At 61.1% G+C, this 12271-nt stretch overlaps 1 protein-coding gene across 3 annotated transcripts in view; it reads right to left on the reverse strand.

Moving 5' to 3' along the window:
- The window catches only part of ACOT7 (acyl-CoA thioesterase 7), a 100039-nt gene continuing 87768 nt past the window's right edge, over nt 1-12271 (reverse strand). For 2 of the 3 annotated variants that reach the window (XM_039253275.1, XM_039253273.1), the window contains exon 9: nt 1-386. In XM_039253275.1, coding sequence (XP_039109206.1) covers nt 288-386 — 99 coding nt within the window. In that variant the 3' untranslated portion in view covers nt 1-287. Of the gene's footprint in view, nt 387-2561; nt 2651-12271 lie in introns of all 3 variants that reach the window. The other variant, XM_039253274.1, reaches the window with a different exon arrangement.

The raw sequence follows: 12271 nt of genomic DNA on the forward strand, positions 1-12271 counted from the left end.
TCCAGCCAAACAGCAGCTTTATTAGTGGCGCTGGATTCTATACACGCCGTGCAGTGTGCACGCAAGCATTCCCTCGGGGGCGCCGCCGGCGGGAGGGACGACCCTGGAGGGGTATAAATAAAGCTTTGGTGTGTAGGTTTTCAGGAGAGAGCGCGGGTTAACACTGCAAGACGAACACTTCACACGACACCAGCTCTCCGTGTGGATCGGGTTTTTGGCCAAGGGGGTAAATTCTAAGTGACTAGACACTGGGGTCCCGCAGACCAGGCGCGGGAGGGGAGGGTCGCTTAGGCCTGGGGCTCCGCCGGGCCCTGCCGTTTTGCCTTCATCTGCAGGTACCGCCCTTTGCCTTCCTCAAAGCGCTTCTTCTCGTCCTCGGTCTCGGGCTGTGGACCACACACAGAGACAGGCAGGTTAGAGAGGCCACGGCACCCCGACTGTGGGCCGCAGCCTGGGCGCTGCCCCGGGGGGAGGGGCCCAGAACACCCCACCCCGGGGGCGCTGGCGGCCTGGGGCGGACGAGGTGACCCTGGGAAGGGGTCCTTGTCAGGGTACCAGTGTCACCGGCGCCTCCACGCCACCCTCCATGGCAGGTGGAATCCCAAGCCCAGTGCTTCTTTGATAATGAACTTTAGCTGGAAATGCACTAAATGCATAAATGGGGGGAAGGCCCAGAGCAGGGTGAGGGTGAGGAAGGAGGGGGGTCCCCGCTGGGTCCACTCCCAGGGCATGCCAGCTGCTCACAGTCCCTGCCCCGAAGGGAAGTAGAGACGAGCACTGTGCTGGCTACGTGACCTTGGGAGGGCCACTTCAATGAACCAGGAGTCATAGTGGTGGCTGTGTGGGTGAAAGCCCCGGATGGCACAGACGATGGGAGAGGCACCTCGGGTCCCGATCGCCCCTTCTCTGCACATCTTTCCTCTGAGCAACTGAAGCGCCACGTCTCCAGCCTCAGGGGGTGGGGGTAGAGCCCACTGGTCGAAGGCTGGGCTTCGCCCGGGAAGTCTCGGTTCGTGCCTCTGCGCACACGACGGGACTGTGAACGGTGCCCACTTCTGCTCTCCAAGAGCAGCCTGGCCGCTAAGCGCAGAGGCCACCGCAGCAGCCCGGGCGGTCACTTCCCGGGGCACCATCCATCCCACCACTGAGTTCTCTCCGGCCCGCCCCAGGCAGGAATTCAGGTTTAAAGAGCTCTGCCAATTCCTCTGGGGCATTTCCGTGCGCTGCTTTGAGGGTGTCTGAAAGCCAAAGAAATGGGGCAGGTGCCCTTCATCCACAATGACACCGAGCCCCAGCAGCTATTTTTAGGCCTAAGTGTTTTACAGGCAAATGGTATATTGGCAAAAGGGAGAAAGAACAATCAGCCGGAGGATGTAATGTCAGGTTAAACCAAATACTTCCTCCGTCTTAGCCTCCTCAGAAATTGTTCGCTAAATGTCACCAGGTGTAAACTGTCAAAACCTTGTGGCTTGGAGCCAGCGGAACTTTTGGGTATTTAAAGAATGGGGCTCGTGCTCTTAGCGTGGTTCTGGCGGCTGTTTGAAGAGCACACGTGGAAAGTGGAAGACACTTTATGGAAGAAGGTGCTCCTGGGGCTCCAGGTTCATCTCTGGTTGGCTTTTTTAGAAAATGAAATTTGAGGCTGTGCAATCTGACCTGAAAGAGCCCAGGGAGACAAGATGTTCTCTCTGCTACAGCAGGCAGTGCTGACTCCTGGGGACAGGAGGGCTGGGGGCCTGCTCCCTGTTCCTGAAGGCACCGCACAAACACAGGCCGCGTCCAGCTGGGCCCGGCTTCTGTGCGGCCCCGCGAGGATGTGTCAGATGGGGGCTTCTCCCCAATGCCTATGCGTGCGGGGGCCACCCAGGTTCTGACCCGGTGGGTCTAGGGCCCACGGGCTGGGACTCATTTCTAACACACATCCAGGTGATGCGTGGCCACTGGCCCGTGGGCCACTCTGCCCCCATCCATCCTTCCATCCATCCATCTCTGCACCAGATGGGGGACAGCCAAAGAGGCCAAGAATGCAAGATCAAGGCCATGGGGCTGAGACAGTTGGGGGCCTTTTCCTCCTCCTTCCCCTGTGGAACATGCTTGGCATGGTTAAGGAAACATGTGACTCCCATCCACCCACGGTGGCCAAAGGCCACGGCTTAGGAGAGTGGCACGGCTGGGCCCCTCCCACTGGGGAGGGGCTGCGGCCAGGGAACCTGCTCATGGGCAGTATGTTCGGGTCCTGGAGCTGGGAAACGGGGAGGTGGGGGAGAGCTGGAGCGGGAGAGACAGTGGGCTGGGCCATGTGCCGAGGGCCCTCCCTCACTGGTGGAGTTTCCACCCCTGGGGCAGGGAAAGGAGGCAATAGGCTCGGAAAGAAAAGGATTTCTCAAAAGCAAGAGCCGTGAGCAAGGCAGCAGGCTGGAGAGTGATGGCCACCCGGGCTGTCCACAGAGCCCGCTGGAGCCAGGCCCAGCCTGATGTGGGGGGCCCGTTTCTCCAGCCCACCAGCATTTCTGGAAACTGGCAGACGTGGGATTTGCACGAGGAACTTGGTCCCCAAGTGCCTGGGTCACCAGCCAAGGGCTCTCAGGGCTCAGAAGAGTAGGGTAGGGTCCAGGGGGAAGCAGCAAACGGAGCCATCATCTAGGAAGTCCTAGAGAGCGGGCAGAAATGGCCCGCCGAGGTCAAAGCTCTGGTGAGCAGCACCCTCCCCCGCCCCCCGCAACCATCTCTCTGACGTCTGTCTGCAAGTCTGTCTATAGCTCTGTCTGTCTGCAAGTGTGTCTATAGCGTCCACACCATGCACTTCGGTTCTCTCCCTTGAGGACATGCATCCTTGTTCCATTTGTGTTAATGCCGCTAACTACAAACCTGTAGTGGGAGTGGGGTCTCCACAGTCTCTGCGCCCCAGCCCCAGCCTCTATGTCCCCACCTTTGGAAGGAAGAGGAAGCCTTCTGGAGGGTTGCTGGGAAGCGGGTGGGAGGCTGCATGCTAACTGGCTGCTTGCAATAAACAGGTACACACGGGACTGAGGCTTTGAAGATCTTGAAGTCAAATAAATCTGTTTGACTTTGTTGAATCTGCGGCCTCCCAAATGGATCTGGCCAAGGACCCCTCTTTCTCAGGAGCCGCACCACCATCTTGGGGTTGGCCGAATGGCCAGCAGCTGCCCACGCTCTCCTGCTACCAGCATGTGGCACACGCTTTCAAAGCTGGTCCCTGCAGACCCGGGTCAGTGCCACCCGGCCTGTGGAATGGGCTGGCCCACCTCGGGACCCCCACCACACCACACCCCCTTTCTGGAGTGGTCTCTTCATTCTGCCCCAGAACCAGCTCAGCCTCCCTGCGGGAGCCAGAGCGATGGGCCAGCCAGCCTGGTTTGAATTTGGCTTTGCCACTTACCCGTCGTAAGGCTCACAGACCCCCCTACACCGCCTTCTGTAAAACGGACCAGTATCCACCCTACCGTGTTGCTGGGGGGACCAGAGTGCTCCTAGATGTCCCCAAAAAGAGAGTGACAGAAGCCCCACCCACTTCACGTAGGAGTCCCATTTATACGGAATCTTTAGACTAATCACATCCCCGCAGAGAACGCAGGTTAGTGGCGCCAGGGGCTGGGGGCGGGCTGACGGCTGAGGGGTGCGTGGTTTCTTCTGGGGGGATGAACGCGTTCTAAAATCGACTGTGGTGATGGTTGTGCTCCCCTGTGCACGCGGAGTTGTACGGTATGTAATCAGGCAGAGGTCAACACCCCCTCACAGTCCGCAGGGAGTCAGGGAGATGGTCCAGCAGGGCAAGGCTCCCCCCAAGTCCTTGCACCCAAGTGGCAGCGGCGCAGAGGAAACGCTCACTGAACTAACCCGGCACTTTCCCTACAGCGGCCAAGCCTTCACTCACTCACTCACTCACTCACTCATTCACCCTCCCTCGCGGGCTGCTCTGTGCCAGGTGCACGGACCCATCTCGGGAAGCTGGCAACACGCAGAAAATGAGGCGGATTGTCCAGGACGTCGGAAAGTGACAATGACACGCCCCGGCTACAGAGTCAAGCAGAGCAAGGGGGTCTCAAGGGCCAAGTGCTGCCGGGGAGGGTCCTGATCCACGGAGGAGAGCAGGTCACCTGCAGACAGCGACAATGGCTGTCCTCCCATCTGGTCAGCAAGAGGCAGCGCCAGGGCCCCTTGGGCAGAGCCAGCCAACACGCGCGGGAAGGGCCTCCTCGGGGAAAAGCAGAGAGCGGAGGCCCGGGATGTCCTCGGACACCTCACCCATGGCGTGGGGACTTCCTAGGCCCCCCTGGGTCTGAGTGCTTACGAGGAGCAGGGGCAGCGCGCATACCCTCCCCAACCCAAGGCCTCAACACGGTGGCCCCCGAGAGCTGCCAGGCAACCTGCCACTGGGGCGGGCATCCATCTGGATGACTTTCCAGGCCCTTCTAACACTGGGCAGTGCTGTGGTTACGCCCAAGAGCCTGCCCCTGGGGTCGCTGGTCCGGCAGAAGCTGTGAGAAGGCAGGCCAGGCTCCCGGGGCCGGGTCTTCTGTGGGGCGATAGGGGGTCCAGAGTCCAGTCTGCTGGTGAGGATAAGCCAGCGACACACGACAAAGAGCTCTTCTCTCTCCTGGACACACTGAAATCCCTGGGGGCGATGACGCGGTCTCAGATTTGCCTCCGCAGGCCTGGGCGGTGGGGCGGGAGGGGCACAGACGAGCAAGACTGGCCCCACGTCAATAACCACCTAAGAGATCTTTTTTGTCTTTACTTCTGCATGTATTTGACTTTTCTATAATTAAAAGGTAAAAAAAGAAAACCCAACTAGACCCGTGAGGGCAGCTGCAGGGACCCCTGCTCCCTTCCCTGGGCACAAAGACCTCAAGTCACATGCAGTCAGCGGAGGAACGGAGTCTGGCATTGGAGGGGAGCTGCCTCCCCCTCCGGGCTCTATTTCCCTGTGGCCCCCTCGCCAACCTCCCCACCTGGCACCCTCCTGCCCAGAACCACACCCACAGTGTCCCGGGTCAACCCACGCATCTGTGACAATATCCCTCCAACTGCCCAGGTGAACCTTGTGCGGTGACAGAGCCTAGGGCCTTCCTGCCGCTTCTCCCCTGTGGGCCGTGCACAGGGGGCGAACCTGACGACGTTCTCAGTTCTCTGGGCCACAGCTTTGAGGAAGCGGCCTGCACTGAGGGGCCCGGCACGTGCCCACACCACGCTGGCCCGCACCACGCTGGCCCGCACCACGCCAGCACGATATGGTCAGCAGTGACCCACAAGGAATACGGAGGTCATTACAGTTTCCCTTCCCCCGACGAGGACAGGAGGCCCAGAGAGGGTGGGTGACTTGCCCAAATGACATCTGATAGAGCCACAGAGCCTCCATTTGAGCCTGGGTGCTGCTGCCGTCCCCTGGGTCACCCCATGCCAATAGGCGCTTATCCGTGGGCTCCTCAGCAGGCGACGGGGAGTATGGTGACCCTCCTGTGTGGTCCGGAACAAGCCTGGAGCCCAGTGGAGCGAAGGTCCCCTCTAGAGCTGGTGGTGGCCTGCCAGAGGCCTGGAGTCAGGGTGTGCTCCTGGCCCAGCACCCCCACTCCAGCCTCGGAGCCAGGCGCCTCGGGCAGAGGTACAGAGCGTCATCCTGTGTTCCGTCAGCTTCCGGCCCCCAGTCGCTCCTGGGAGGGGGAGTCCAACACATGGGGCTGCGGGGGCCCAGGGCTACCGAGGCACCGCGAGCAGCCAGAGTCTCCTCCCCATTTCCACAGACATGAGCCGTGTGCCGGTCCTTCTGTCACATTTAGGGGCATCCATCATCCCCTGCTTCCCCCCCAACTCACGAGGAATGCTCTCTCCAATTCACCAACCTCGGAAACGCCTCAACGGCCACATCAGACGCGGGCCAGGGGAGTGTCACGGTGGGTCCCCATCAGGGCAGGGTCTCGGGAGGCGACCGAGGCGCCCTGGCCCCAATCCTGAGGAGGCGCTCAAGCCTGGGGCTGTGCACGTGCAGGGCAGCAGCTCGCCGGCCTCCCCTCACCCCACGTGGCCCGGCTGTACGGCTGTGACGATCCAGCCTGGCAAGGCTTCTTAGAGCTCCTGGTCCGGGCAGGCCTGCAGCCTGCTTCCTCCAGATGACCCCCAACCACTGCAGCTACTCACCCCTCGGCAGCCAACAGGCCAGCGAGGGTCCCACAACGTGTGTGCCAGAAGCTCTGGCAGCTTCTCTCAGCAATTCAGTCAATGCGTGCCCTAAGGAGAGGCAGAGGCCGAAGTGCAGACGATTCCCGTCTATGCCGCTGGCACAAAACGCGGTAAATTCTAGCATCCACTCATGGAGGGAGAGGCCAGTGCAGAGCACCAATGTTCAATATTCCACAGTGGAGTCACCAGCCGGGATCTGCCCTCAGACAGGGCGCATGCCACCTCGTGATGGATGTGTGGGCAGCCGGCCAACCCAGCCAGGCATCAGAGGAAGGGGCAAGCGGAGGGCTCATCTCTCTTCTGGTGTTGGGATGACGCAGGTGCTGAATGTTCTGGGCTCTGTAGAGTCCTACCAGGCCTTGGGGCAGTATCGGGCTGGCATCAATGCATCAAGCACCCGCCCTGTGAGCGCTGCGACCATCGCCAGGTGGCCCTGGAAGGTGTCCAGCCAGAGCAGGGATTTATAAAGTCGGTCAAGTGCCCTCACTGTCCCCCGGGGCGGGGGGGGAGGGAAGCAAACCGAGGCGGGCAGGGCAGTGCTGGGCTCTGTGCTGGAGGACACTCTGCCTCCCTGGGCCGTGAGTTCCAATAAACAGCCCTCCCAGCCAAGTGACTAAGAGGGGCCACCACTTCCCTGCCGGGTGTGAAGCCGACAGAACGAGACAGATGGCTGCCTGAGCGCGGCCCCCGCCCACGGCCCAGCTGCCGCCTCCCTGCGTCCTCTCTCTCTCCAGCCGGCAGAGTAAATAAATACATAAGTTGTTGGCTGTTGCTGCTTGTAATGGAGGGCTGGGGGCGGTGGGCAGAAGGAGAAAGCTCCTCTGTGGGAAATCGCATTCGCCTCCAAGGGCCTGGAGCTGCTGGTGGGAAGGGCTCAGGACCCCAGGCCAGTGGCTCTACGGCCCAAGCCCACACCGGTGCCTTGCGGGGGGGTCTCACACCTCGGCGCGCCATCTCCCATGGGTGTGAGGAGGTGCCTGCCTGGTGGAGGGGATGGTGGGGGGGTAGTGAGGAAGCCAGGCTCTGGGCTCCAGGGACAGCCTCCATCTTCCCAGGGCCAGGTTCTCACACCTGTCAACCAGGGACCTGAGGAGGTGACACTGCCATGCTTTGCCTGCACATGTGCCTGTGAGGGACTCATGTCACAAACAGCCTGAGTGACAGAATGCGCATCCAGCAGCACTGCCGGGGGAGGAGGGAGGAGGGTCCCCCAGCACTGGCCAGGGAGGAGGGGGGATGGCCCCCAGCACTGGCCGGGGAGGAGGGGGGATGGCCCTGGGGGTTCCCTAAGGCATCAGGCCCTTTGGAACCTCACACCCAGCCAGAGACACGGGGGTCATCAGCGCCCCTACCCCTCTTCTGCTCAGAGAGCCCCAACGGCCCCGCCCGCCAGCTGCAGGGGCCTCGGAGCTGTGTCCTCTCCCTCCTGCCAGCCGCTGTCTCCGGGCTCCTCTCCACGGGAGGGAAGCCTGTGGCTCTTGGAGCCTAACAGCGCAGACCAAATGTTTTCCAGTTTGCAATTTTCTGTGCCGCGAGCACACACATTTGGAACTTGGCGCGGAGGGCGAGTGACTAAGTTCCACCCTCGGTAAAATCAATAGCTTGTCCTTTTCGTAACTAACAAACGTCTGGTGCAAAGAGGGTTTCCAGTGGTGACAGAACAACTTCCTGCGAGCCCGAGGGACACTGACGTTCTTAATTAGGAAGCCACGAGGCTACCTCTCCCGTTTTCATAATGGGAGACAGGAGGGGTCTGGGAACGATCGTGCAGGCAGTGACATGTCTTCTGATGACTGGGGCCACTCGGCATGGCCTGGTGGGGGCCCTGTGTGTGGCCAGGCAAGGATGAGCTTGGCATCCGGGACCCCTAGCCTGGCAAGCAGCTGCATCCCAGAGCGCGGCCCCACCCACGGATGTGACCTGGGCGGCCCAGGCGGGCGGCAGAGCCCCTCACCACCCTGTCTGGTGCCCCGCGTGGGGGGTTCCCCGCGGCCGCCTCTGGCGATGGCTCTAACGGTGAGATTGCCGTGTCGGGGGACCCTGCCCGGCAGCACAAAACGAAGGCTGTGTGGGGCAGGGGGGCCATGGACTCCCCTGAGGGGGCCCACAGGAGGCTGAGGAAGAGGCAGGGAGCCGGGGACATTGGGAAAGGCAGCAAAGGTACCAGCTGCTGGTAGAGGAGGAGACGCAGGACTCGGTCCTGTGGGCGGCTTCTCCGCAGCTTACCCCGAGGCATGGGGTGGGGGTGGGGGTGCAGCACCCACACCTGTGCCAGCTGTGCTGACCAGCTGTCTCCACCCGACAACACTGGAAAAGGTCCTAACTGCCATTTGCTGAGGCTGGGCCTGGCCCCGGAGGCATTTGCCGAACGAACGAACGAACGATCCAACAAATAGGACAGTGAAACCAAAAAGCCTCACTTGCAAATCGGTGTGGCGTTTGGGCAGCGGTTCTCCTCCAGCGGCACGCAGCCAGACATCAGCTCGCGCCAGCTCGAGAGCTCAGGCCACCCAGGGGCTCGACAGGAGCCGCCCCGGTGGCGAAGCCACAACCAGGCATGTCCGGCACACCTGGGCGTGGTCCCCAGAAGCAAGTCCCCTCCGGCTGGCGGTGCCGAAACACTTTCGTCCAGGAGTCCGCATGTGCATGCTGCCGCGGGGCTCCGGGGCCTGTGTCTCACCTGTCCCTTTGAGTATAGGGATCAGGAGTGTCCCTGGATGCAGGGGGTCTTGGCCACCTTGCAGAGAAAGTACGGTGCCAGGGGCAGGCGGGTCCACATCCCACCCCGGGACGTACTGCCGAAATCCCCTTGCTCAGGCCTGCAGCCCGGGCTGGCCTTCGTCTGGTCCCGACACCCTTCACAGGCCCCTCCCTCACTTACCTTCCAAGGTGGCCGTGGTGGAACCTGGGGCACCCTGAGCAGCTGGGGTTCCCCCACCCCATCCCCTGGAGACTGCACCTCTGCCAGCCTCGCCCACAGGCCTCCCCTCCTCCACAGCCGGAGTCAGGCCTCACTGCGTCCTCGGAGAGCCCGCTTTTGGGTTCTCATGCTCGAGAGAAATTAAAACAGCCAGGGGTCACCTGGATTTGGAAACGTGACAACAAAGCAAGAGACGGATGTTTCCTGAGCAGAACCTACGGGCAGGAGTTTTAACGAGAAAAGCTGTGTTGTCGGTGCTGCGGGCCCTCCCTTGCGGGCAGTTGGCTGTTAATGGGGGAGGGGGCTCCAAAACACTGGCTGTTCCCGCAAAGGGCCCAATGCGGACTGGCAGGGACCCAGCAGGCCTTCAGGGGACACAAGGAAAGGCGGTTGGAGGAAGAGCAGAGGTGAAGGCCGCGCTGGTGGGGGCTGCCCCCTCTCCTCCACACCCCCGTTCTCACGGGGGGCCACTAGAAGCTTCCCAGCACTAATCAATCAGGTGACGGGAGCAGCTCTGGGATGCGGGCATTTTCCCACCACAAGACAGAGTCACCGTGAAGTGTCCAGAACCAAGGGAGAGAAGGGAACTGGATCAAGAAACTTCATGAAGTCCAGTCCCTGACTCACCCCTGTGCAGGGAGGGGCAGGGAGAGGCGGCAGGGAGCAGAGGTACCCTGGGTCGCGCGGCTTCTCACACTTCCAGAACAGCACCAGTCCCGCTGGGATACAGCACATGTGAGTTTCTTCCGTCAGGGAGCAAGCGAGCATCATTCCCGGACACTGAGTGTCCAGGACGCTGAAGGGTCTCCCCAAGCGGTGGAGCCACCTGGGGACCCTGCCCCCGCCCAGTCCCTGGGTGGGGACCCACTTTCCTACAACCTGGGGGCATGACGTGTGTCCCCTCGCTGCGCTGGGCAGCGCAGAGCAGGCCTGGCCGCAGTTAGCAAGCAGCGGCAGCCTCCTTGGCTGTTGATGCTTCATCTTGAGGAATGGGGCCAGCACTTGGGTACAGAGGGCGCTGACGTCCTCTTTGGGGCAAAGGAGCGAAGAGTCTCCTGGTTAGGTCCTCTCTGGGACAATTCAGAGAGGCCCTGCAGAGTGACCGCTCGGCTCGTGATGGCTCCAGTGGGGAAACGGAGGCTCAGGGGTGGGACGGGACCAGTCATGGCTGCGGCTCGAGCTCCTACACCAGGTTCCTTGGACCAGATCAGCCACCTGACTTTGGTCAAGTGACCTCCCACCTCTGTCACGATCACCTGCCTGCAGGATGGGAACAACCTAGCCTGACCCCTGGTGCGGATCCAACAGCACAGAAGTGGGTCGGTACCCTGGGAGCACCCCAGCTGTCGTCACTATGGGCACCCGGGACACCAGGTGACTGGCTCAGGTCATGATCTCACAGCTTGTGGGTTCGAGCCCAGCGTCCGGCTCTGTGCTGACAGCTAGGAGCCTGGAGCCTGCTTCCGATTCTGTGTCTCCCTCTCTCTGCCCCTCCCCTGCTCGTGCTGTCTTTCTCCTTCAAAAATAAATAAACATTAAAAAAAAATTTTTTTTAGGGGTGCCTGGGTGGCTCAGTCGGTTAAGCGTCCAACTTCGGCTCAGGTCAGATCTCATAGTTTGTGGGTTCAAACCCCACATCAGTCTCTGTGCTGACAGCTCAGAGCCTGGAGCCTGTTTCAGATTCTGTGTCTTCCTCTCTCTCTGCCCCTCCCCTACTCATGCTCTGTCTCTCTCTCTGTCTCAAAAATAAATAAACTATTAAAAAAACTTTTTTTTTTTTTTAAAGAAAAGATTCCTTTTCCGAATGATCCATGAATACAGCACTGCCTATGTGTTGGACTGGGTTCCCCCTGTCCTGTGTCGCCACGCCCCATCACAGCAGGCCAGGACACCACAGCCCTGGTACCCCGCCCTCCACATTCTCCAGCCACACCTCTGGTCTCCCTGGGGCCCTTCGGGGCAGCAGCACCCACATCTGAACCAGAGAGGTTCAGAGGTGGGGTCCCCAGAAGGTGCTTCCTTCGGCTTCGACCCAGGAATAATTTGGTTCTCCAGTTTCTAAAAAGAAACTGAGACTAAAAAGGGTCCTGGGACCAAGCTGGTGTCAAGGCCCCAGGAGCCACCCTAGTGGATTCCACCGCGTCTCTCTGCACAGGCCACCTTTCTGGTCCCGCTCAGGGAAATCAGGGGCGTGCCCTCCACCCCTGAGGTCGGGGCTCGTGGCCACAGAGAGGCCTTCAGAGGCAGGCTGGGCAGCAGTGGGGCCTGGGCCTGGCTCTGGCCCAGCAGCCCGGCTCCATACACCGCATATGCCTCTTTAATGATTAGCCTGGAAAGTGCCAGCAGCTGCTGGACTCGGTGCAGACGCCCCAGAATAAAATATTCATCAAGAAAAACTCTAAACAGCAACGCTGCCTTCCGTGTCAGCCGGGCCCTGGGGATGGAAGCTAAAAATAGACAGGAGGTTGAAGAATTGCTGACAATGGGGGGTGTGCGGAGAGGGGAGGAGGGCTGAGCGCCCCCGACGAGCACAGGCACGTAGGCTGCGGGAAGCACACCGCTCTGGGAGACAGACGGCGCTGTGTCGGCGGCCCTCAGGTGAGCACCATGGGGGACAGGCCAGAGCCCCCTCCCTACCCTGGGGTGGGCCCAGGACGCCTCAGTGAAGAATCAAAGACCATCTTTAATTCTCAAGAGAGAACAGCCTGGATCAATGTGAGGCCAGCCGGCAGGAAGACGTGGCCATCGCTAACTGCTGGCCCCTTGGACTTCTGGGATTCAGTCACTGTCGTCTGTCCTCTGGGCAGGTGTCTTTCCCCACTAGCCCTCTGCAGCCCTGCCGGACATCAGCACCTCCTCTGGCCTGGCCCCCCCACTATGACTGACATTGCAGTTCCTGTCATAGGTTTCTAGAAAGGGCCCGGGCAGCTTTCCACACACACAGGCTGGCCCACACCCAGGACTGCTTCCTGTCTCCAGGAAGGGGCTGGGTACCCACACGGAAGGCTCCTTGACCGCAGGCCACTCTCCCTGGGAGACTGGACCCCTGGGGAACTGAGGTCCCCTTGCGGCCGCAGCACCGGTGTCCTGGGTGGGCTGAGTTCTGGGGTGCGTGTCGGCTGGGGGCAGCAGGGGCAGCCGTGGCGCCTCCAA

The sequence above is a fragment of the Hyaena hyaena genome, unplaced genomic scaffold (assembly GCF_003009895.1).
Source record: "Hyaena hyaena isolate Hyena2069 unplaced genomic scaffold, ASM300989v1 scaffold_443, whole genome shotgun sequence".
Taxonomy (NCBI): Eukaryota; Metazoa; Chordata; class Mammalia; order Carnivora; family Hyaenidae; genus Hyaena; species Hyaena hyaena.